The 23,011-nt window shown below is 35.1% G+C and overlaps 2 protein-coding genes across 2 annotated transcripts in view; one reads left to right on the top strand and one right to left on the bottom strand.

The window, feature by feature from the left end:
• Positions 1-23,011, bottom strand: part of LOC136025409 (phosphoinositide 3-kinase regulatory subunit 4-like) — a 419,187-nt gene that overhangs the window by 266,839 nt on the left and 129,337 nt on the right. The window lies entirely within an intron of this gene.
• The window catches only part of LOC136025407 (phosphoinositide 3-kinase regulatory subunit 4-like), a 53,665-nt gene continuing 43,134 nt past the window's right edge, over positions 12,481-23,011 (top strand). Inside the window, exon 1 of the mRNA XM_065701421.1 lies at positions 12,481-12,596. Within this exon, the coding sequence (XP_065557493.1) occupies positions 12,505-12,596 (92 nt within the window). The 5' untranslated portion in view covers positions 12,481-12,504. The remainder of the gene's footprint in view (positions 12,597-23,011) is intronic.

A 23,011-nucleotide genomic window follows, 5' to 3' on the forward strand; every position in this document is an offset into this window, starting at 1 on the left:
GTCATGTCAGAATTTTCAGTGAGGAGGAATGGTCTGGGGGGGGGAGATTTTCGTGGGTAAAATGTTTTCAATGTTGAGATTTTCTGGGGGAAGCTTTTCTTTTAGGAAATGCGGATTTCCCGGTATGATTATAAGTTAATAAAAAAAAATCAAAATTGAATAAAAAAAAATCAAAATAAAGCTCAGGAATTTAATAAAAACAATGAAAGTAAGGAGTCGTGTTAAAATTCAAAAAGATCATAAATTATTCCGTATGTGAGGCATATATGGCTTTTTGGCCGAATCCTTTAAAAACGACTGCTCAAACACAAGCGCCGTTTAATCAAACAGTTCGTGGTAACAAACTGTAGTAAGGACCGACCCGGCTCAATAGTAACCGAAACTCTAAGAAATTGAGTTTTGGTACCAATAGTTACATCCGAAGAATCGCATTTTAATGCTGATTTTAAATTTGTTAGTTTCATCAAGTTTAGTCTGACCCATCAAAAGTTGTTGACTGGCCTGAGAAAATTTGTGTTATTTCAAAAAATAGGGGGAAAAGTCCCCGCTCTCTACGCTAAACTTTTTTTATTGTTTTAAAGCGTAGAGTTAAGAGAAAGAGTCAAGCTTTAGCGTAGAGAGCAGGAGTTAAGATTAATTAGAATAATAAACCTTTTTAAAGCACTGAAAAACTTGATTTTTACTAGCGAGGGCTGAGGACAGGATAGCCCCCATCTTAAACAAAGCAATTTCTACTCTTTATAAGTTTTAATTTTGCTCGGTACTTTCAGTTGGAAAAACGTGTTTTTTTTTTTTTTTTTAATTTAATCAAACAGTTCATGGTAACAAACTGTAGTAAGGAGCGACTTGTCTCAATAGTAAACAAAACTTTAAAAAATGGAATTTTGATGCTAATAGATGCATCAAAAGAATCAGATTTTTGTGATATATAAGTGATTTTAAATATATAAGTCTCATCGAATTTAGCCTTTAACATCAAAAGTCACAAGCCTGAGAAAATTTGCCTTATTTTGGGAAACAGGGGAAACATCCCCTAAATGTCATACAATCTTAATGAAAATCACACCATCACATTCAGTGTATCAGAGAACCATACTGTAAAAGCTTCAAGTTCCTATCTACAAAAATATGGAATTTCGTATTTTTTGCCAGAAGACCGATCGCGGTCTTCTTGTTTATTTTTTTTTCTTTTCCTCAGGGGTGATCCTATCTACCATGTGGTCCTAGAATGACACAAGAGGGCTCATTCTAACAGAAATTAAAAGTTCTAGTGCCCTTTCTATGTGACCAAAAAAATTGGAGGGCACTTAGTCCCCGTCCCATGCTTATTCTTTTCCCAAAATTAACGAATCAAAATTTCGAGATAGCCATTTTGTTCATCATAGTCGAAAAACCTAATAATTTTGTCTTTAGGAATGACTTACTACTTAGTAATTTCAATTACTTATTCTACGGCCTTTGTGATTCAGGGGTCACACTTAAATAATTGGGACAAAAGTTAAGCTTTGGTGTAAAGAGCGAGGTATTAACAAGGGAAGAAACCCCCGCATATACGTAATAAAAATATAGGAATATAGAAGTTTGTTACATAAGTTAATTCGTAAGTTATGTGTATTTTTTAATAATGAAAACGTTCGTAAAAAATTAAAAGTTCTAGTTGCCTCCAAAAAATTTGAGGGCAACTGTGCCTCCATCCCCGCTCCTTCTTTCTCAAAATTGTCCGATCATAAATATCAGAAACCCATTTAGCCAAAAAAAATTAATATGCAAATTTTGTTTTAATTATTCATATGCGGAGAGCCAAAAACAAAACATGTATTAACTCAAAAACGTTTTGAAATTAAATGAAAAAAACAAGTTTTCTTAACTGAAAGTAAGAAGCGACATTAAAACTTAAGACGAACAGAAACTAATCCGTATATGAAAGGGGCTTTTCCCTCCTCAACACCTCGCTCTTTACGCTATATTTATTTTTTTCTGTTTTAAAAAGTTGAGTTGAGAGAAAGAGTAAAACTTTAGCGTAAAGAGCGGGGTGTTGAGGAGGGAACAGCCCCTTTTATATACGGAGTAATTTTTGTTCATTTTAAGTTTTAATGTCACTCCTTACTTTCAGCTATAAAACTTGTTTTTTTATTTAATTCAGAATAAAGCCAAAGCAAGACCTAACATTTTAATTCTCTGTTTTAAAGAAAAACAACTTGCATATTGGTTATGTAAGCCAATTCTATGAACTCGGAGCAATATTACTTATAGTATTCTTGATAAAAGGTTATTCCATTGTCGACAGAAGAAATAATCCGTTGTAATTAGAGAGTTAACAGTACAAAACTGCAGGTTAAGATTAATCGGTGCTAACGGGAACTGAAACTCATTAAACAAAAAGGGGAGATTTGATAGCAATAAATACGTCAATAAAATCTGTTTTCAGAGTAATTACAAATCTAAATTTCGAATAAGTGCAAAATTTAAACCTAGTTGGGAAAAGCTGTATTTAAGAAAAAAGCTTAGAACTACAAGAAAAAATTTAATCCTTATTAAAAACTTATTAAAATTTCGAATAAGTGCAAAATTTAAACCTAGTTGGGAAAAGCTGTATTTAAGAAAAAAGCTTAGAACTACAAGAGATAATTTAATCCTTATTAAAAACTGAATTTTCCAAAACCTATTAGCTGCTGAAATAATGTGTAAATTCAAAAAAGGCAGACAATACTCACAAAAAGATGATAATTGATTCTTATGGAAGATATGACATAGAATTTGGTATATCAGAGAATTTGTAGTATCGAGGTTAAAGCCCCTATCTGGAAACTCACAGAATTTTATCTTTTCTGTGTGACGAATGGTCCTGGACGTGATTTCTTCTGGGGGTGATTTTTTTTTTCAGAAATTAAAATTCTAGTACATTTTTTTAGTAATAAAAGAGATAGTATTAAAGCAAACAGGTCATTTGTCATTTTTTGACTTAAAACAACAATTATTAGAAAGCTATTTACATAGACTTTTAGTTTCGGGGACAATTACATCATCCGATGGTGGCATTATGGACAATCAGAATAAATGGAACAAGCAATTATTACAGATTATGATTTTTAAGCCTCGTTTGATTTAAAGGATTCTCTTGAGGCACTATAAACAAGAACCCCGTTTGCCCTTACTTGCAAAGAAATTTCATTTTGAAATGTACTTTTTCATTTGTCAACAATAAAGAAAGAAGTGAAGAAGGGAGAGGGGGTTAACAATGAATAATATCATCAAAAAAGACAAAGATTCACCATAATACCGAAGATCATAGGCAGCACAATTGCGCTGTCTAAATAAAGAGCGAAGTTCGCTTTGTGTGTGTTTAGTTGTTGTTATTTTTTCCACGGGGATCTTATCAAACCAATAGATATAAGATGCTTGGAGTGGCCTCCTTTGAAGGGAAATCAAAAATTTTAATGCCTTTTCAGTATCAAGCTAAAGTTTGGCTTGTTGTCTAAATTCCTTTAGAACGATTCCTGAAACACTCGTCGGTTTAATTAGGTCGAGAAGTGTTTTTTTATGTGCTAAAAACTTTAGAGTAAGAATCTAGGGATGGGGCAGGGGGTGTTTCCCCTCAGTTGCAAAGAAAATTACTGAATCATCTATAGAGCTTATGGGTTCATCTAACTCTATAAGCTCATAGAAAAATCTAGGGTTTCCCCTTCCCATTCCACGTTGTTCTACGCTTGAAATAATATTTGGCTTTATTTCTGCTCGTCACTAGTTTAATTTTTACTTTTCTATTCACTTTTCTTTGATTTTTTTTTTTTTTATGGACGACCTTTTCTTAAATAAAATGCTGAAAATGACCAATAAAATGTGCATTGACTTTTTAATATATATTTATATTGATTCCTGAAAGTCTCAGTAACTTGGGATTTATTAACATTGTAAAAGAGAAAAGATTAAAATGTATCTTGTTTTCAGCAAAATACAGTTAACATTCAGATCTTTAGAAGGTATACAAAATGTTAGCATTACTGCTTGGGGAACCGGGAGTCCTTGAGTCCGTCTTCAGTGAAGTAAATATAATGCCTGCAGCCAGATTGCGTGATTTTTATACTTGATTTTTATATATAAATATCATAATAAGGGCCATCCAGATTGTTTTCCAGGTATATTTTGGGAGAGGGCAGATGTTCACCAACACTATACTCGAATGCGAGGAAAAATTGAGGTTCCTCGACTTGATTCTAGTAGGTCTTCGTTTTTTCTTGTTTTTAGAGCTTCCAAGCTTTGGAACAAGCTTAGTAAGGATATTGAATAAAAAATAAGTTTTTTCAACTGAAAGTAAGGAGCGACATTAAAACTTAAAACGAACAGAAATTACTTCTTATATGAAAGGGGCTGCTTGCTCATGAACGCCCCGCTCTTTACGCTAAACTTTGACTCTTTCTCTCAACTCTTTTTTTTAAAACAGTAAAAACCTTTAGCGTAAAGAGCGGGGCGTTGATGAGGAAGCAGCCCCTTTCATATACGAAGTAATTTCTGTTCGTTTTAAGTTTTAATGTCACTCCTTACTTTCAGTTGAAAAAACTTGTTTTTTTATTTAATATCCTTACTAAGCTTGTTCCAAAGCTTGGAAGCTCTAAAAACAAGAAAAAACGAAGATCTACTAGAATACTATCAAACCATACTATCAGTCATGTTTGCAATCAGGGTCGTCGTGTATGGGGGGAGAAGGCGGATGCCCCCCGATGTTTTCTGCCATCCGGTAGCTATTCTTCCTCAGATTATATGATTCCTTAGGCTGAATTATGATCTCAAGTTTAGTATTAGAAATCTACATTGCGCTAATTAGTGGCGAAAAGACTCGTAATAAATGATCAGCCAGGCGGTAAAATCAGTCACTCCCTCCAAAACCTTTTGGCTAGTAACACCCCTGCTTGCAATGGCAAATAATGAGAAGAAATGTCCTTTGGCAGTATTTAACTAACTGTAATATTTTGTTCAAATGGGTGTGATAAGCAATGTTACCACACTACATCTGTATACAAAAAAAAACAGCCACGTAAAACTAATATTTATTTCATTTTGAGATCCACGTCGTTTGTAATATGTTGACACCATCAATTAAGCATTTTGAGAGGTAATGCATGCGAGAAAATATAACTATAGTTCATTTTCCAGATCTCTCTAATTACACTAATGTCAGCAATGCTTAATACTGTGCTCAGACGGACTATATAACAAAATAAATCCAAAAAAGTTAAAAAAGCTTGCTTAAGGTACAATTGGCTAGACCATGGTTGTTATGTCAACCGTTATGTTCACCCCATGAAGCCATTATGAATGACTATAATGGCATAATTTCAAAAAAAAATTTATTTGTATAATGAATGAGAAGCATATTTTTTGTGTTTTGTTTACTACAAAAGTTCTAGTAAGGTTCAAGCTGAGTTGTTGTGGGCAGGATTAAAATGCAATTCTTCGCTACTTCTCCAATGGAATTACTGCCATATTTAATCTCAGTTTCTCTCTTGACAACCTGACCACATTCTTTACCATGGAGAAAAAGGCCTTCAAGCCATATACTTCTGTACTTAAGTAGGAGTTAACTCGAGTGCTTAATGCTATTTCTTAAATACAATTACGGTTGAGTGCTTAATACTTATACTTAAATACTTTTATGAAGTACTTGACCCTATTCTAAATCAATGATAGCTGTATTCTCCAATCTGAAGGATTATTGATGTGATGTTTCAGACTAACCATTTTCATTATCTCAATAACACTATTTTTGTAGTAATAATGATAGGAAATCTAATGATTTAAATTGAATTTGCAAAAATAAACATAAATGTTTCTTTTTGTCTGTAATTATCTTTTGTAAATACTAGACACAGTTGCAGCTTGCTTTATGTTCGCCATAAGTTTCTATGTAAACTTATTGTTATAAATGGTTCTTGTACCTTGCTGGAAACCTATTCCTCCAAAAACAGCGAATCAAGGGGGAAAAAATCAAAACTTCCAAATTGGATATCTTTTTCAAAAGAAGATCATTACAAGATTTAGTTAACAAATATTTGTAAAATTCCAATTAACATTGGGTTTTAATAAAATTTTAAAAAACAAGTTTTATCAGCTGAAAGTAAGGATCAACATTAAAATTTGCAACAAAGAAAAATTGTTAAGTATATGTGAGGGGGGTTCACTCTTTTTTCAGGACATCGCTCTTTTCGCTAAAGTTTAATTTTTTGTTCCAGTTTTTTAAGAATGAATCGTAAATCACAAAAGCCGTTTAATTAGAGTAATATACCGATTCGGAGGAATTAGTTTATCATTTGCAGTTACTTTTTCGGATGTGTTTATGCTCTTCTTTAGTCCCTGATTCTTTTTTAGTTGGTAACATTACGTCAATTTTGAAACGTGATAAAGATCCAACTAGTTGCGCTTCGTATAGGCCTATTACGGTTGCTTGTACTTTAAGTAAAGTATTTGAATATGTTTTGCTCCCTGATCCCCTGTCTAATGTAGATTATATGTCTAATCAGTTTGGCTTCAAGCCGTATATAAGATGCCAACATGCTCATCGTGCAATAGTTTTGCTATTACTTGAAGTCCATAAAAACGGTTTTGAGGTTCATTTTTGTGCACTTGATGTTTCAAAAGCTTTTGATTCAATATGCCATAGCCAACTTTGGTATTCTTTACTCCAACTTGGTGCAAATGTGTCTACTAATAAACTCTTCGTTTTTGGTATGCTAATTCATATGTTCGACTCAAGTCAGGTGACACATACGTTGGTAATATCCCTCTCCGTTCTGGTCTTAGGCAAGGAGGAGTCTTACCCCTTATCTTTTTAATGGTTGTCTTTATTCTGTTTTGCCACGTATTAATCCATCATGTTTTTTATGCCTAACTAATCTTTCGTATATTGCATATGCAGATGCTTTACTTTTGATCAGCCGCACTAAATCTAGCTTAATTAAGTCGACCCAGCTTGTTTCTAAGTCTTTTGAGGAAATTGGCCTCAAACTTAATACTGAAAAATGTGAATATTTAGTTTTTAATGCTAAGTATTAAAGTAGTGATCTTGGTTGTGGTTATTTTTCAGTTAAGCTCGTTTCTTCGATTTGGTGGCTTGGTATTAGTATTTGTTCATCTGTATCGGCTTTTCGATCTTGTGGGCTCAATGATATTAAAAGTAAACTTAAAATTGGGTACGCGAAAATTGTCTCGAACCGAGGCAGATTTTCACGAACGGCTTTATCCAGATTTTATTCTACATATTGCGATCATCCTATATTGCTTCTTTCCGGTTTACGCCCGTTTTTTGATAATCAATATTTGCAAGGTATAAGAGTTGTGTATTTTCGTTATTGTAAATATTTATTGTATCTGCCGCGTTCTTACAGAAATCAGAAGATTATCAGAAAGTTTTGTGCCACTGATATTATTTTTGTTTATAAAAAACTCTATGCTAGATTAGGTGCTGAGGTCTGTCAACGCTTGGGCCCTTACCACCCTTTGATTAGACTGTATTAATTGTATTGTTTGTTTTATTTTGTTTTTCTTTCCTTAATGTTTTTACTCCGCTTAATTCGTCAAAATAAGCGGGTAACAAATAAATTGTTAGTTATTATTATTATATGCTCTTTTAAAAATTTTAAATAAAACTTAAGCGCAAGGAGTGACGTATTGAGGATAGGGCGACCGCCCTCATATATGCAACAATTTCTGTTCGTTGTAATTTTTAATGTTGCTCCTTACTTTCAGTTGAAAAAACTTGTTTTTTAATTTAACTGTAATCGTTTTTTGAAATAATGCTGGGAAATCCAGCTAACCCTCCATGGAAAACTGCCTTCCCCCACGAAAAATTCCTCCATGAATAGATCCTCCCACTTAACTCCCTTCCACCAGAAAAATACACCTGATAAGCGTCTGTATACTTCCAAGTAACCAATACTATATGTAAACAATTAGCAAAGTTCAAAGCTTGCAGCCCTTCACCTAGGAACTGTAAGGGGTCTGGTTATCCTGAAAGACTTAGTTATTAGATTTTTTTGAAAATTGGCATTCTGAAAATGTTGATCGGGCGAGTTTGGGGAAAAATAAGCATGGGAAGGGGCCTAGCTATCCTCCAATATTCTTGGTCAAATAAAAAGGGCGCTAGAAATTTTTGATTTCCAGTCAAATTGGATGTTTTCTAGGGGCTATTTTCTGCTGGGATTATTTTTCGTAGGGAGTTTCTCCGGCAGAAGAGTTTTTTCAGCAGGGGAGTCTTTTCTGCGGGGGGTATTTTGGAGGATATTTTTTCGCGGAGGGGTTTTCGTGGGGGGGACACCTAGATTAGAATCAGCATGAAAAACCAATAATGGGTCAACTGTTGTAAAAAATGTCCTTTTAATGTAAATTTAAATTTACTTTTTTAATTTGCTTCCTGTTTGTTTTAAGTTTTAATGTTGCCCCTTATTTATAGGTTGATTTTTTATTTTATTTAACTTGCTTATCTAGAAACCGCAAACAATATTTGTTTTGTTTTTAAATTTTATTATTGAATTACTGAGATAAATGACAATGAAAAATTTCTACTGGTGTTGATAGTTCACATGTATTCACTATAAAAGAACTATAATATTTTTTTCGATTGTTTATTCAGTGCACTCAGAAACCCTTTTAAGAATTATTTATAATGTTTGTTGACTATGCTAATGGCCAAATGAAGGATTTTAATGTTCTGTTTCAGCCAAATCACCTATTTTCCATAGACAGATGTCAACGACGCTAAAGCTCACTGCAACGCTTGCCAAAAACTTCATGCACGGAGCTTACGTCCGAAATTGCACAAATGTATTCTCTCTTCACGTGATAGACGAGACCAAATATCTTGAATTCCAGATGGTTTACCTAGGATAATCAGCACATGAAATTTTGGCATCACTAGTGAGTTCGAATCAGGATATCTCACAGTTGGAAGCTAAGAAGCTCTACGTTACAGCCACGAAATTTCACAAAGAGGCTATACTTTAAATACAAACCGCTTTTCTTTTGATTCTTATGTGTACCAGTACGTAAGAATGCTCGAACCTGTCTATGCCCGAAATTTGAATCCTGCCATCTTAGTTGATTTTCTGAGATCACGCGGATTGCCCTCATGGAATAAGGCTTTAATTCATAGAGAGTGGCGGGAACAAAGCCCAGTTTTGTTGAAAGATGTTGACATTGAAAAGGCGACTGTTGAAGACTATTGGAAACTTATTTCCAAACATACCTACCCACTCTTGCAGAGAGCTGATGTTCGAAAATCTAAGAAAAGTTTTGGAATACATGTATTCACTATCATTTTCAAAAGTCACGGCAGAACGCTTGTTTAATGCCCTCAATGACGTGAAATCACAAAATACGAAGCTCTTCGAGTTTCCTGTAAGTAATTTCAGTGGCATCCATTTTATAAACCAAGATAGGAATGAAACAAACGCATGCTGATTCTTCCTCTCTAATTGTGAATATAGAAATGGCAAAAATGTTATCATGTGTTAAGGCTAATGTCATTGCCAAAGAAGCAGCTATGATTATCTTTAGACTTCCATTTTAATAGTTAAACAATTTTGTCTCACTCTTCTAATCTGTTTTAGTTGTTTGTCGTTTTTAAATTGTTCATTTGCTCTTCTTTCCTTATGCTTTGGTCGAAGGACTTCCCTTATCCGTTATGACCTCTTCTTTCTGTTGGTGAACGAGCCTCCAAAAATGTTTTCATCACGAGGCTCCAATTCCAGAATATATATGAGGGTATATCCTTCTTTGTCATCTTCTCCTCCCTTCTGTTTGGTTTGTGGGAAACCAAACCAAGCTGCCTGTCCCCAGTACTTGAGCTGCCTGTCCCCAGCACTTTAAGGCCAAAAGGCCGGCTGATACCAATAAGACTCTTTCTACTCACTCTCGTTCTCTTGTCAACATTAGATCTACATTAATCAGCCAGCTCCATTGTTTTTTCAAGGTGAAAATGTAATGGAATCACAAGGTAACGTTGATATCCGTTAGAAACTCCAAAAGGTCATAGAAAATCAGAGTTGTAGAACTCTCTGATAACGGATTTTTTTTTAAAGTGTAGTGTTGCTATAGTAAGCTGCAATCCTTGGTCTCTTATCTTAGCCAAAAGCGTTTTTCTTTTTGGAAAAATTTCCTGACAATCAAATAGAATATGTTGGAGAGATTCTTCCCTCCGGTAGCAAAACTTACACAATGGGCTTTGCGACTGCTTGGCTCTATATTTTTCTTAATTTAAATAAACCGACTCAGCTCGGATTCAAAGATATGTAGTGCTAGCCAATCTAGATTGAAATGGAGAAGAAAGCTGTGGAGATAATTTGGTCCAAATACGATTGATTCTGCTCCTCATTATACCCCTTATCGTTTACTGGTTAAACTCCGGATATTTGCCATCTGCTGCTTATTGTGCAGTCTCATCTGCTACCTTATTTTCATTGATTCCGCAGTGGCTGGGTACGTGCAGGAACTTAACTTCTATTCCTTGTCTGGAAAGTTGTTGAAGGGAATTCCTAATTGCTGATAAATCATAGTCAAGAGCTTCCCAATTTATGTTTGAGACTATTCTTATTTTGGTTTCGGCGCACCAAAAACAAAACATTTTGAAATGATTTTCACTGCTTTATTTTATGCGATAATTAATAAAATATCCGATAATTTTATCTATATTAAGTATTTAATGTTCTATTTAAATATGGCAGTCAACAAACAGTTCATGGTAACGAAGGGTAAGTAAGAGGCAAGGCGGTTCGATACTAACCGAAATTCTAAAAAAACAGATATTAAAAGGATTGGCTTATTATGCTGGTACCAAACATACAAGATTCAATAAGTTTAGTTTTACTCTTCACATACTACGAGCCGCAGAAAATTTTCGTAATTTTTGAAAAAAGGCGAAAATACGGCTTAAAAATCTCAAGGAATATTAGCGAACATAACACCAGAAGATTCATTATATCAGGAAAACACAACTGTAAAGGTTTACAGCTACTATTTGCAAAAATTTGGATTTCCCCAGAATGATGCATTTATTTCATATGAATTGCAACTATGCCCCCCTTCCACATCCTTTTCCCCCAAAAATCACTTGATCAAAATTTAGATGTACCATAGCCATTTTGTTCAGCATAGTTGAGAGACTCAATAACTTTGCCTTATTAATTAAGTAAATCTGACCTTCCATAGCCCCTGGGGAAAGGCCATGAAAATACAAAATGTCCTCATTGCTTACGTATAATATTTGTTATCTGGAAGCATGTTTTCTTTTTTGGGTGAAGGACTGAATTTTCCGCAGGAGGATTTCCGCATGCGGAACTTTCCATTGGGAAAAAGGTTTCCGAGGGATAAAATTCGAGGGGAAATGTTACACTGGGAGGATGTGCCAAAATACCTAAGCAAAATTCATTTTATACTTTTAACTTTCTCTTTCTGGACCCAATCTTACGTGAAAAGAAGTTAAGGATAATTGTCCGAAATAAATTTTTAACGGGATTGAATTGTCTAGACGATCTTTTTGGGAAGAGGAGGAATTTTTTGTGGAAATGGAGCCGCATTTCCTGGCATTTAAAAAAAAAACATTTGAAATAAAAAAAAAACTTTCGTCTGAAAGTACACACAAGGACAAATATTGAAATGAAAAAAAAAATATTACATATATGACAGGCACGCTTAACGCTTAACTCTTTTTTTACGCTTAAGTTTGATTGTAGTTTCGATTCTGTGGAAACGACACAAGAAACACCATTGTCATTTAAATAGAACAATGAGAAACTTAAGTACTAAAAAACTTAGCGTGAATTGTCGGGTGCTTAGAAAAGACAATCCCTCTTATTACGTTATTATGTTATTGTTTCTATTGTTTTAATTTTTAATCCTGCTCTTTGTTTTCAGGTGTTTTTTTTTATTAAATTCCTGTTATAAGTTCTTGTTTGTTTGCTGAAGAATATTCATTAGTTTTTATAAATAATTGCGCATGTTATTGCTCTGTATACGATTATTGCCTTTCTATTTTTTTTGTTGCCTTTCTGAAAATAAGTGACATAAAAGTCTCAGTTTCGGGTTAAAGGACTAAAGCAACAAAGACTATAAAACATAAAGCACCAAAGTTACAGAGTTTAATTCAGCTTTCTTTTATTTGACAATAATTTTGAGATTTTTGCCGCAAAATCCGCAATAATCGTTTTAAGCTATGGATTCCAATCTCGTACTTTGCTTTAAAACCTACTCTGTAAGAGGTTTGATTTACTACATGGATTCAAACCCTGCCTGAGCCTGAAAACGAAGCTAAAACCAATTTTGACTCTTCAATTTTTTGCAACGAAATTCCATTTTGAACTTACCTTCGAATATTTCCCGAATCTTGAAGACTTGTGCGAAAATCCCCCGAATCCTGAATACTTGTCCCTGAATTTTTAAAATTTGTGCCTGAATTTTTGAGACTGAAATCCCTGCCTTTATGCTTTTCGCAGAAACTTTAAAAACTTTACATATGCAATGGGGAATCAACTGTCAGCTACTGTACCTTCTCAGATTTTGCCTGTTGATCATTACATTGAAGAAATTGGAAATGTCGTTTATGAAAAAAGGTTGGCGAAACACTCAAGGATGAGCTGTTTAATGTCTTTTAAAACATTTTATTTAGGTAGTCTAATTCATGGGTACCCTCAAGGGGGCAGGATCCCAGCCCCCCTGGCTGAATTATGCTGCCTTTTGTTATATATTTCTATTATAAACCACCAGAATTGCCGATTAGATCAGGTTGTCCTCCCTAAAATTCAGCCTTTGGGCATCCATGACCTGATCAGAACTCAGAAATGAACCAATTGGGTTAATTCTAACTTATACAGCAGGAATCTCCCAATGTATGAGACTTAAAACAATTGGTAAATATTTAGTAGTTTCACACTCCAGAAAAAAGTATGCTAAATAAAGAAAGTAGCCTACTATCATAATATTCCTTAATTTAGGCCTAGGGTAGGCTACTTCTATTCATGGTGGTAGCTGTTCTGGAAATTCAGATATTCCTATCCTGCTAAAATTTTAGACAAGTTACTTTTTGCTGTTTCTGAAAGAGCTTAGGTTATGAAAATGAAACTTTCATTGGTAAATTTATAGCAAACAGTATTACTTGCTTTTGTATAAAGTGAATAAACCACTCAATGCCTTTTTTCTTATGCTCTTCACAAATATAATAATTGCTTCTACCGGAAATTCAGATTTAAGGACTTTTTGACCTCTTAAAAATGACCTAAATACAGGGTATAAAAAAGGCTAAGAAAATTGGTCTCAAACCTTAAATACTTTATAACATTGATCTCATACTTACTGTTTCATTATAACTCCATTTTTTTAATGTTATATAATTCACAAGCACTGATTTTCCAATATTAATTTGGATAAATTAATTTCTCCAATGTTATGATGTTTCCTTCTTCCTTGACATTGAATTTTTTATAAAAGCATACATTTTTGGTCAAAATTATGAAAGCTGGCTATTATGAATGCCAGTTATACTGTTTGCTATAAATTTAACTATATTAAATACAGCAATGGTTAGTTACATATTTAATATATGCTAACCTTTCCCCACCCCCCTGATGTGCAAATATATAGCCCAAATTTGTTTCTAAACTATTACAGATTTGCAATTTCAAATGTCCTATTATTTTGTAAAAAACAACCAAAAGTGCATGCTTTAATTGAAATTTTGGCAACAAGGAAGAAGAAAATGCCATAACATTGGTAAAATTTATTTATCCAATTTAATCATGGAAAATCAGTGCTTGTGGATAATATAACATTAAAAAAATGGATTTAAAATGAAATGGTAAGTTTGAGTCCAATGTTATAAGGTTTTAGACCAATGTTCAAGCCTTTTTTATACCCCATATTTAGGTCATTTTTAAGAGATCAAAAAGAGCTTAAATCAGAATTTCCGGTAGAAGCAATTATTATATTTGTAAAAAGCATAAAAAAAAGGCATTGAGTGGTATATTCACTTTATACAAAAGCCAGTAATACTGTTTTCTATAATTTTAACCTTTCATTAAGGATTACAGGGCCAAAAGCATAGTCTAGCTCCAGGGAGGTATTGTCAAGCTATTATGTTAACCTTCTCTGATTTTTAAGTCTTCAGAATTTACCTAGCCTACTTAACAAGTAGAAACCATTAGAATGCTTATGAAACAACATTATGTTCTAATTTTCAGTATTCAGTTCCTCTTTCTCTTGTTTCAGTTTAAAGAATGCAAGGTAAAATTCTAGTTAATTGACTTCTTGCTATCTCAGACAGGGTTTAGGTTAGGAAAATGAAACTTTCAGGGATGAACCTACAGACTAAAGTATGTCCCAGGAAGGTTTTTTGAAGCAACTTTCCCTCTAGAGGGCCCTGACCTTTGATGACCTTTAAAAATATGTGTGTTATAAATGTGAAACCTTGGAAAATATATCTTCTATTTAATTGAAGTACAACAAAATTGTTTTCTGCTTCATAACTTTGCTTAATTCCATTTTATAAGGTTTTAAAGATATGCAAATACATTTCCTAAATTTTGAAAAAAAAACATTGATGTGGCTCAAAATTCTAAATAATAGGAATTGTATTTTCAGAACTAAAGGCAGAGAAAATACAACTAGTAACTGAAAATTGAGGTAAAATGTTGTTTTGTCAAAATTTCAATATGTAATAGACCTGTCATGTAGGCAAATTTCAGGGCCCTCTTGAGGGCAAAGAAGTAGAGGTGGGCACTTTAAAATACCTTCCCAAGACATACTTTAGCCTGTAGACCCATCCCTGAACGTTTCATTTTCCTAACCTAAACCCTTTCCAAGATAGCAAGAAGTCAATTAACTAGAATTTTACCGAATGCAATTCCTGTTGTTTGTGTTGAATTTTAAGCCATATTGAAATATTTTTTTTCTTTGAATTTAGAAAATATATTTATAGATATTTGAAGCCTCATAAATTGAGATTGTTCAAAGTTGTGAAGCTAAAAACACTTTTCTTGTGCTTTATTTAAGCAGATGATCTGTTTTTCAAGATTTCACTTTTTTAACCCAAATATTTTAAAGGTCAGAGCCCTCCAGAGAGAAAAGTAGTAGAGGTGGGTACCTTAAAATACCTTCCCAGAACATAATTTGGTCTGTTGATTCACCCCAAAAGTTTCAGTTTTGAAGCTTAACCCCTTTCCAAGACAGCAAAAAGTAGCTTGTCTCAAATTTTCCCTTGTTTCTTTGACCAAACTTTAGTTTTTCTTGAGCTAGAACAATATAATTTTGAATATAAATAATAGAACTATTTGGAATGATTTTTAAAAGAGGTTAATGATGAAGAGAAACATGGTAATCTTATGAATAGGCTATAAACATACAGGATATTATAAAGTAAGAATTTTATTGCTTTAGGCTTTTCTTTTATGGTGTTTTTTAAAAACTCCTAGGGACATATCTAGGACCATCAGAGGGGGGGGGGGGTAGTAGGGTGAATTGTCATATAAGCAAGCATGATATTTCAAAATTGTATTAAATAAGGAATATAATACTGCTGCCTTTATTTCTTTAGTTAGTTTTCTTCTGGGGGCAGAAACACTAAGGATTTACCAAGCATTTATGCCTTAGGTATCATATAGCCTATGCTTTAGATCTTTTATTGAAAGTTTCTTTTTATGCCACAAAGTACAATAAAGAAATAATTAGCCTACTCTATATAATTCAACCACATCAACATGCTATACAAATAAAACCAGTTCCAATACATTGCTTGTTTTAATCTATTTTAATATATCATGGTCAGTTATCTGGCAGTAGCCTACATACTGTTCCTATCCCCAAGGTGATCCCACTTATATCCATAATGATATATTTTTTTGTTATCATAATTTAATCTAGTGATACATCATAGGTTCTTTTTATAATAGGCAGGTTTTCTTGAGTCTTGACTTAATTATTTCCTGTGGTTGTTTATTAAATTTACCAATATTTTATTTGAAATGATTTCAAAAATTAAATGATAACTGAAGAAAACATGATAAAACATGGTGCATATCATAACCTTCAATCACACTTGCTAGCAATATAGACAACTCCAGGGTAGAATCCAGTATTGTAAGCACTTATTTAATTGTTTCCTTTTAATTTTTTGCATTTTTCTAGGGATATATTTACATTAATCACCTTAATTTGCTCTTCAGAGCTGTAAGGTCCAATGGATCTGTGTCGCTCTATGAGTGATGGTGAATGACATCTGTTACTGATCTGGATCTTGCCAGCAGTATTTCCAGTACCTGCATGACCACTCGCTATCCAGTGACTTCTTGAAAGTTATAGGCGAGGTTGCTGACACTGTAGACTTGGAGAGGGAATTCCAGTCATTGAAAATTCTTTCAGAGAAGAAGTTTTGATGCATCCTTGTGTTCACAGGGCATTTAGGAAGTTCCTTTGAATGGCCTCTTGTATGGGATCAGTAGGATATATTCAGGTTGAGGAGACTAGGTGTGTCATTAGAGAGTTTATGGGTAAGCAGCATGTCACCTCGTCTGCAGTGTTACACCAGAGTGAGTAATTTGATTTTTTTTAGTCTTTCATCATAGGGGAGGTCTTTCAGCCCATTTATAACCTTGGTGGCCTGCCTCTGCATGCCATCAAGAAGTCTCATGCTACCATTATATTGGGGAGCCACTATGCAGTTTCCAAAGTCAAGGTTTGGTCTTGTGATGAGCTTATAAAGTTTAAGAAAGACTTTGGGTGATCTGCTTGTAATAGATCTCTTGAGTAGGCCAAGTCCTGTGTTAGATTTAGAAACCTCATTCCTTATGTGGGAGTGAAACTTGAGCTGACTATCAATGAGTACACCTTAGTCCCTTTCTTCATTGTGGGTTTGAAGATCAATCCTTGTTTGCTTGTCAGGATCCAACATTGAGTACACTGCATTTTCATTCTTTGGTCTAAAGTGTAAGACACAGCATTTGCTGATGTTGAATGACAGTAGCCACTCTTCAGCCCACTTGCTGATATGGTTGAGATTGGCTTGGAGGCTTGTGCTGTGTGCCAGACCAAAAAGCTTAGAATCATTGGCAAATAGTGTGATATTATTGTTGATCCTGGTGATTAAATCATTGATGTAAATCAAGAAGAGGGTTGGGCCATTGACTGTACCTTGTGGGACACCACTGATGATATTGCATGGTTTGGAGTATATCTCTATACTGGTATATCTGGTTTGGAGGTTATTTTCTTGATTTATGTCTGGATTTCTAGCAGTAGGCGGTTGCTCTTTCCAACTGGTGGCATGTAGTTGATTTTCTGGACTAGTTCTGGGTTGTTCACAAAAGCTAAGGTGAGGAGTGATGGTTTCTGGTGCAAACAATACCGCGTTGGCTGGTCTACAACTTGGGTGAGGGAGATATTGTGGATGCATTTGGATGAATGGGGATAATTCCTCTTGTGGGCAATTTGATGGTGACATTGTATATGGGAATCCATCACTCCAGGCTATATCAGGGAAGTTAAAGTCTCCAGCAATGAGTAAGTTTCCTCTGAATTTAAGACCATTGTCGGAAATGCTTCAATGATATCTAGAAATAGCATAAGATAAAGAATTGAATGGTCCTGCTTTTATTTGTATAGCATGTTTTCTTCAGAAGTGGCTAATCGCTACAAATTTACCATTTTATTCATTTCTTGTAGCTATGAACATAGCAAAGAACATCTGATCTAGAACATTATAAACACTTTTACCTTTGTTGTAGGGTTATATTCTTTTTCTTTGGGTAAAGACTTCTAAAACACAGTTCCTATAATTTCAAGAATATTTCAAGCCATATCAAGGCTTTATTTTTTTTTCCAAGTTTAGGGAGTAGTTAAAGTACTGTATGCAAACCTTTATAACCTTATAAATCAGGATTTTGCAAAGGTATAAGGCTCAAAATATTTTGATGTGTCTCATGTGCCCCCTGACGAAGAGGAAATCCTGGCAGCAATAAAGAAGCTGAAGAATCATAAAGCGCCAGGAATTGACGCCATACCAGCAGAAATCTACAAGGCAAGCCCCAGGCTTCTTGCACAGAACCTAGAAAAACTGCTCAAGAAAATTTGGGTACAGGAGGTTCTCCCAGACGATTGGAAAGTTTCAATTATCATCCCCCTGTACAAAAAAGGGGATAAAGCTGAATGCAAGAATTACCGGGGGATATCGCTCATAAGCATCGCTGCCAAAATATTTGCCATGATTTTACTCAACCGCTTCAGCTCAATCAGAAACACGACCACACGCCCAAACCAGGCGGGCTTTCGGCCAGGAATGGGCTGCATTGATCAGCTCTTTACACTCCGGCAAATTCTCGAACACCGCATGAAACACAATCAGATTACTATAGCCGTCTTCATAGATTTTATAACGGCCTTTGACTCGATCGTTAGAGATGGCATATGGGCTGCGATGCAAGAGGACGGCGTCCCTGATAAGCTGATACGCCTTATTCAGGCATACTACCAACACGTTCGTGCCTGTATACAAGCTGATGGAGAGCTGTCCTCCCTCTTCGACATCGATTTCGGGGTGAGACAGGGCTGCATCCTGTCCCCCATCCTCTTCAACTTTGTTATCGATTGGATCATGAAGCGCGCCATGCAATCTGCCAGAGGCGTTGAAGTAAGCCCTGACTTCTCCATCAAAGACCTTGACTACGCGGATGACATTGCCTTGCTAGAAAACGATATAGATCATGCGCAAGCCATGCTGTGTAATGTTGCTGCTACTGCAGATTTGGTTGGGCTGAAGATCAGTAAGGATAAAACCAAAATTCTGACAAATTCTGAGGATGTACTCACAAGGGGCATCTCTATCGACAACTCCCGTTTAGAGGTCGTTGACCAGTTCAAGTACCTGGGATCCCTCATCGACATTTCCGGCGGCTGCAGTACGGAAGTCCAGAGCAGAATATCATCAGCATCGATAGTCTTTGCTCAACTTAGGAAGAACCTGTGGAGACAAAGAGACGTCCTACTAAAAACAAAAATCCAGATCTTTGAAGCAACCGTCCGCTCCGTACTCCTTTACGGATGCGAGACATGGCCCCTGAAAGCAGCGGATGTTCATGCTCTCAAAGTATTCGACCACTCCTGCCTGAGACAAATCCTCGGTGTCTCCCTCCGAGACAGAATTAGCAACGTCGAAATTCGTAGACGATGCCACCAGAAGCATGACATTGAAGCCCTAATAAAAAAACGCCGCCTAACTTGGTTTGGCCATGTTTGTTGGAGGTCAGATGACACCCTCACTAAAAAGGCGCTGTACTGCAAACCCCTCGCACACTGGAAGAAGAAGCGAGGTGGACAAGTCAAGACCTGGCTTAACACACTCAAGGCGGACCTAGAGCCGATTGGTGGTTTCCGACGACACAGCCGAAGATGGGACAAGCAGTGGCTTGAAATATGTGCACCACACACACACGACCGAGCGGCTTGGCACTCAACCGTCTGCCAGATCATAGCGCCAGGGAGAGCTGAAGAGCTTGTGTCCTGAAACAAATCCAAAAAAATCCAAAAATCCATTTTGGCTCTAGATATATTTCTCCAGAAAATGTGTCCAAGTTCATTAAAAGCTAATACTTTCTGGATTAGGATAGAGCTGACCTGCATAGATCACTACAGTTGATTTACCCAGTTGATGACCTAGGCTATGACTTCTTTCACCAAACTTGACCATTTTTCACAATAGAAAAAATTTGGTTGTCTTGAATTTTACCTTTCATTTTAGAAGTATTTCTTTATCCAATTTCTTAAAACATCTCTTCAAAGACAAAAGGCAAAAATTTGCATTAACCAGAACTTCTGAAACATTTTTATTAAGTTTTAAACAAAAATCAAAGCACAATTGTAAAATTTAGACAGTTCCCTTTGCAGATAGCCTATCTTTATACCAGAAACAGAATGAAAATACTCAGGCAATGAACTTATTTCCATAGTGAAGTACAAGACATTTGGTTAGAACTGCAGACATAGAATTGTGGTCATGTCATTTAGTGATGAAATTAAGGTTGTTTTGCTACGAAATTAAACCATGAATATTTGGCATAGGCACGTAAGCCTTAACATAAAGATAAACATTAAAATAAAGATCCTCCATCATATGAAGTGCTTTTTCCCATGCCTGATATGTCAGTAAGTGAAGTAATGGTTTTCAATAGCCTTGGGAAGCTTGATGTAAATAAGTCAAAGGGACCAGATGGTGTTCATCTTCTTAAGGAGTATTGAAAAGCTCTCAGTTACCCCCTGTGCATGTTGCTCCAGTTATCTCTTCAAAATGGGAAACTACTGCTTGATTGGAAAACATCTTATATAACCCTGATCCATAAAAAAGGAAAAAGAGGCTCTGCAGAAAATTACTGTCCTATAAGCATCACTTCCGCAGTTGTTAAGGTGCTTGAGATATGTTAACAAAACTCTAATTGAGCATCTTGAGGTTAATAAAATCCTCTCTACATTACAACATGGATTCAGATCCAGTAGATCTGTGGACTTTAACCTCATCCAAACATATGAATTAGTGACTACACTACTTGATAAGGGTCTTCCTGTTGACATGATTCTTCTTGATCTGTCCAAAACATTCAACAAGTTTGTCATTCATTTCTCATGATCAAACTGAAGGTTGCAGGTGTCAATGAAGGTGTTGTTCAGTGGATTATTGGCTTCCTCTCTGAAAGATCACAGATTGTCAGAGTTTTAGATTCACAAGGAACTCCTCATTTCTCTTTTCCCACAACTGTGTTAAGTGATGTGCCCCAGGGCACTATTCTTGGACCAACACTTCTCAACTTCTATGTCAACAATCTACACTCCCTTCTTTCAAATCTTATTACCCTTTATGCTGATGTCTCAAATCTAGTTGGAAATGTGGCTACTCCCTCTGACCAGCAATCAATTCAAACAGATCTTGACAGTCTAGGAAGATGGGCTAATATGTGGCTCCTTGCTTTCAATGTTGACAAATGTCATGTCATCCATTTTGGCAAAAGAAACAAGCATCATAAGTATTTCCTTCAAGACTACTTCCTTTCTGCTGTTTCTGATGAAAGAGATCTTGGGGTTATTGTTGATCACCAATTAAAGTTTAGCAGCCATGCTAAGTCTGTTTCATCTTCTGCCAATAAATCCCTTGGTATCATAAGAAGCACCATCTCCTGCCGACACCCAAGTGTTTTTATGAAGTTATATAAGGCACTTGTACAACCTTGTCTGGAGGTCGGAATGTCATTGGCAGCCCCTTTTTTCAAAAAAGATCAGAAGTTGCTTGAGGATGTCCATTGTTGTGCCACTAAGATAGTTAGCAGCAAGAATAAATTTCCATACAAAGAAAGATTATGTCGTTTGAAGCTGCCAACACTGACATACCAAAGAAAAAGGGGTGATATGATTCTAACCAAAAAAATCCTTTCTAAAAACACCCCCTTCCTGGTCTCTTTACACAGCCTTGCATTCTGGTACTAGAGGACATTCAATGAAGCTCCCCATGCAGAATTCCGTTGGTAGACATAGAAGTCATTTCTTCAGCCAAAGAGTCATCAGTCTGTGGAATCAACTGTCTAAGGAAACAGTTTCTGCAACTTCAATTGACATGTTCAAGTCCCTCCTTGATAAGGAATGGCTCTGTCAGGAGTTCCTTTACAATTGGGAAGCTGCAGAGTCCTCCACAAGAGTCTAATCTAACAGCCACAATCTACACCAAACGAGTTTTTTTTTCATCACTGGAGCATAACAAGGATAGAAAATCCTTATATCACTTCAAGCTGTAATTTAAGGTTATAATAAAGATTTCTATTGAAGAAGGCAAGTTGTTAATAGAAGGATAAGGGCCTAAGGAAACTACCTTGAGGACTCCCACTCAAAATATCTAGCGAGAAGACATTTCCATCAATTATAGCTTTTTAATTTGTACCTGATAAATTATCATTAAATAAATAAAGCCCTAGGGCCTATATTATAAAAAAAATAATCTTACAAATAATTTGGATATGGACATTTTGTCAAATGTCTTAGAAAAATCAATATACATGCAATCAAAAGGGACACCCAGAACAGAATAACATAGCAGATCTGAAATAACCTGAAGAAGCTGAGTTGAACATAATTTTCTTACAAAAACCAAGTGGAGTTGGGTTCCTTAGCTTATGATTATCAAAATGCCTTTGAATTCAAGCTGAAATTAGATTTTCTATAATTTAAAGAGATATTGGTATAATTGAAATTGGCTGATAATCACAAAAATCTGACCTGAATTCTTTCCTTTAAATTGGATTTATAAAAACCCTCCTCTGCATAAGAGATATGTATTTAACGCAAATTGATGATGTGAGTTAGAAGTAATTATATATAAATTTATGCACACTGCCACTGAATTTAGTGGCAAGACTGCCACTAAATTTATTTATGCAGAAAAAAGGAAACTTGACAAAGTCAAAAAATTAAAAGAAATTTGGAATAAATTTAGACTCTCTTCTTTTGTGACTAAGCACTCTACATATAACATAATCAAAAGTGCTTCACTCATTCCTTAACATGCATGCATAAAGTGACTTACTATTTCGACTGTTTGTTTGAGTGGATTGATTTTTTTTTATGTGGGTTAGGAAAGGGCCTTTTCAAAATAGAGTACGTATAACTTTGAAGTTATTATTTAAATATTCAGCATTATAAGTTGCAAATCTTTTTATTTGTGCCAAGGTCATTTTATGTCTTACTTTATGCAAACTTGTAATTTTCTAATTAATTCTCTTTCAGTATGATAGTGTTTTTTTTTTCCAATTCCTGGAATGATTTTTTAATAGTTTTGAGACACAATTAAAGTATTTCCTCATTACTTCAAAAGCAATTAATGTATTAAGGAGTAGTTCATCATATGCATCAAATATGTGGTAGCTATTATTGTTTTACTTATTACTACCCATTGTACAGCCCATTAACTTTCATTTATAATATTATATTTCAGCATTAGCAAGCTTTT

This window comes from Artemia franciscana, chromosome 3 (genome assembly GCF_032884065.1).
Source record: "Artemia franciscana chromosome 3, ASM3288406v1, whole genome shotgun sequence".
Lineage (NCBI taxonomy): Eukaryota > Metazoa > Arthropoda > Branchiopoda > Anostraca > Artemiidae > Artemia > Artemia franciscana.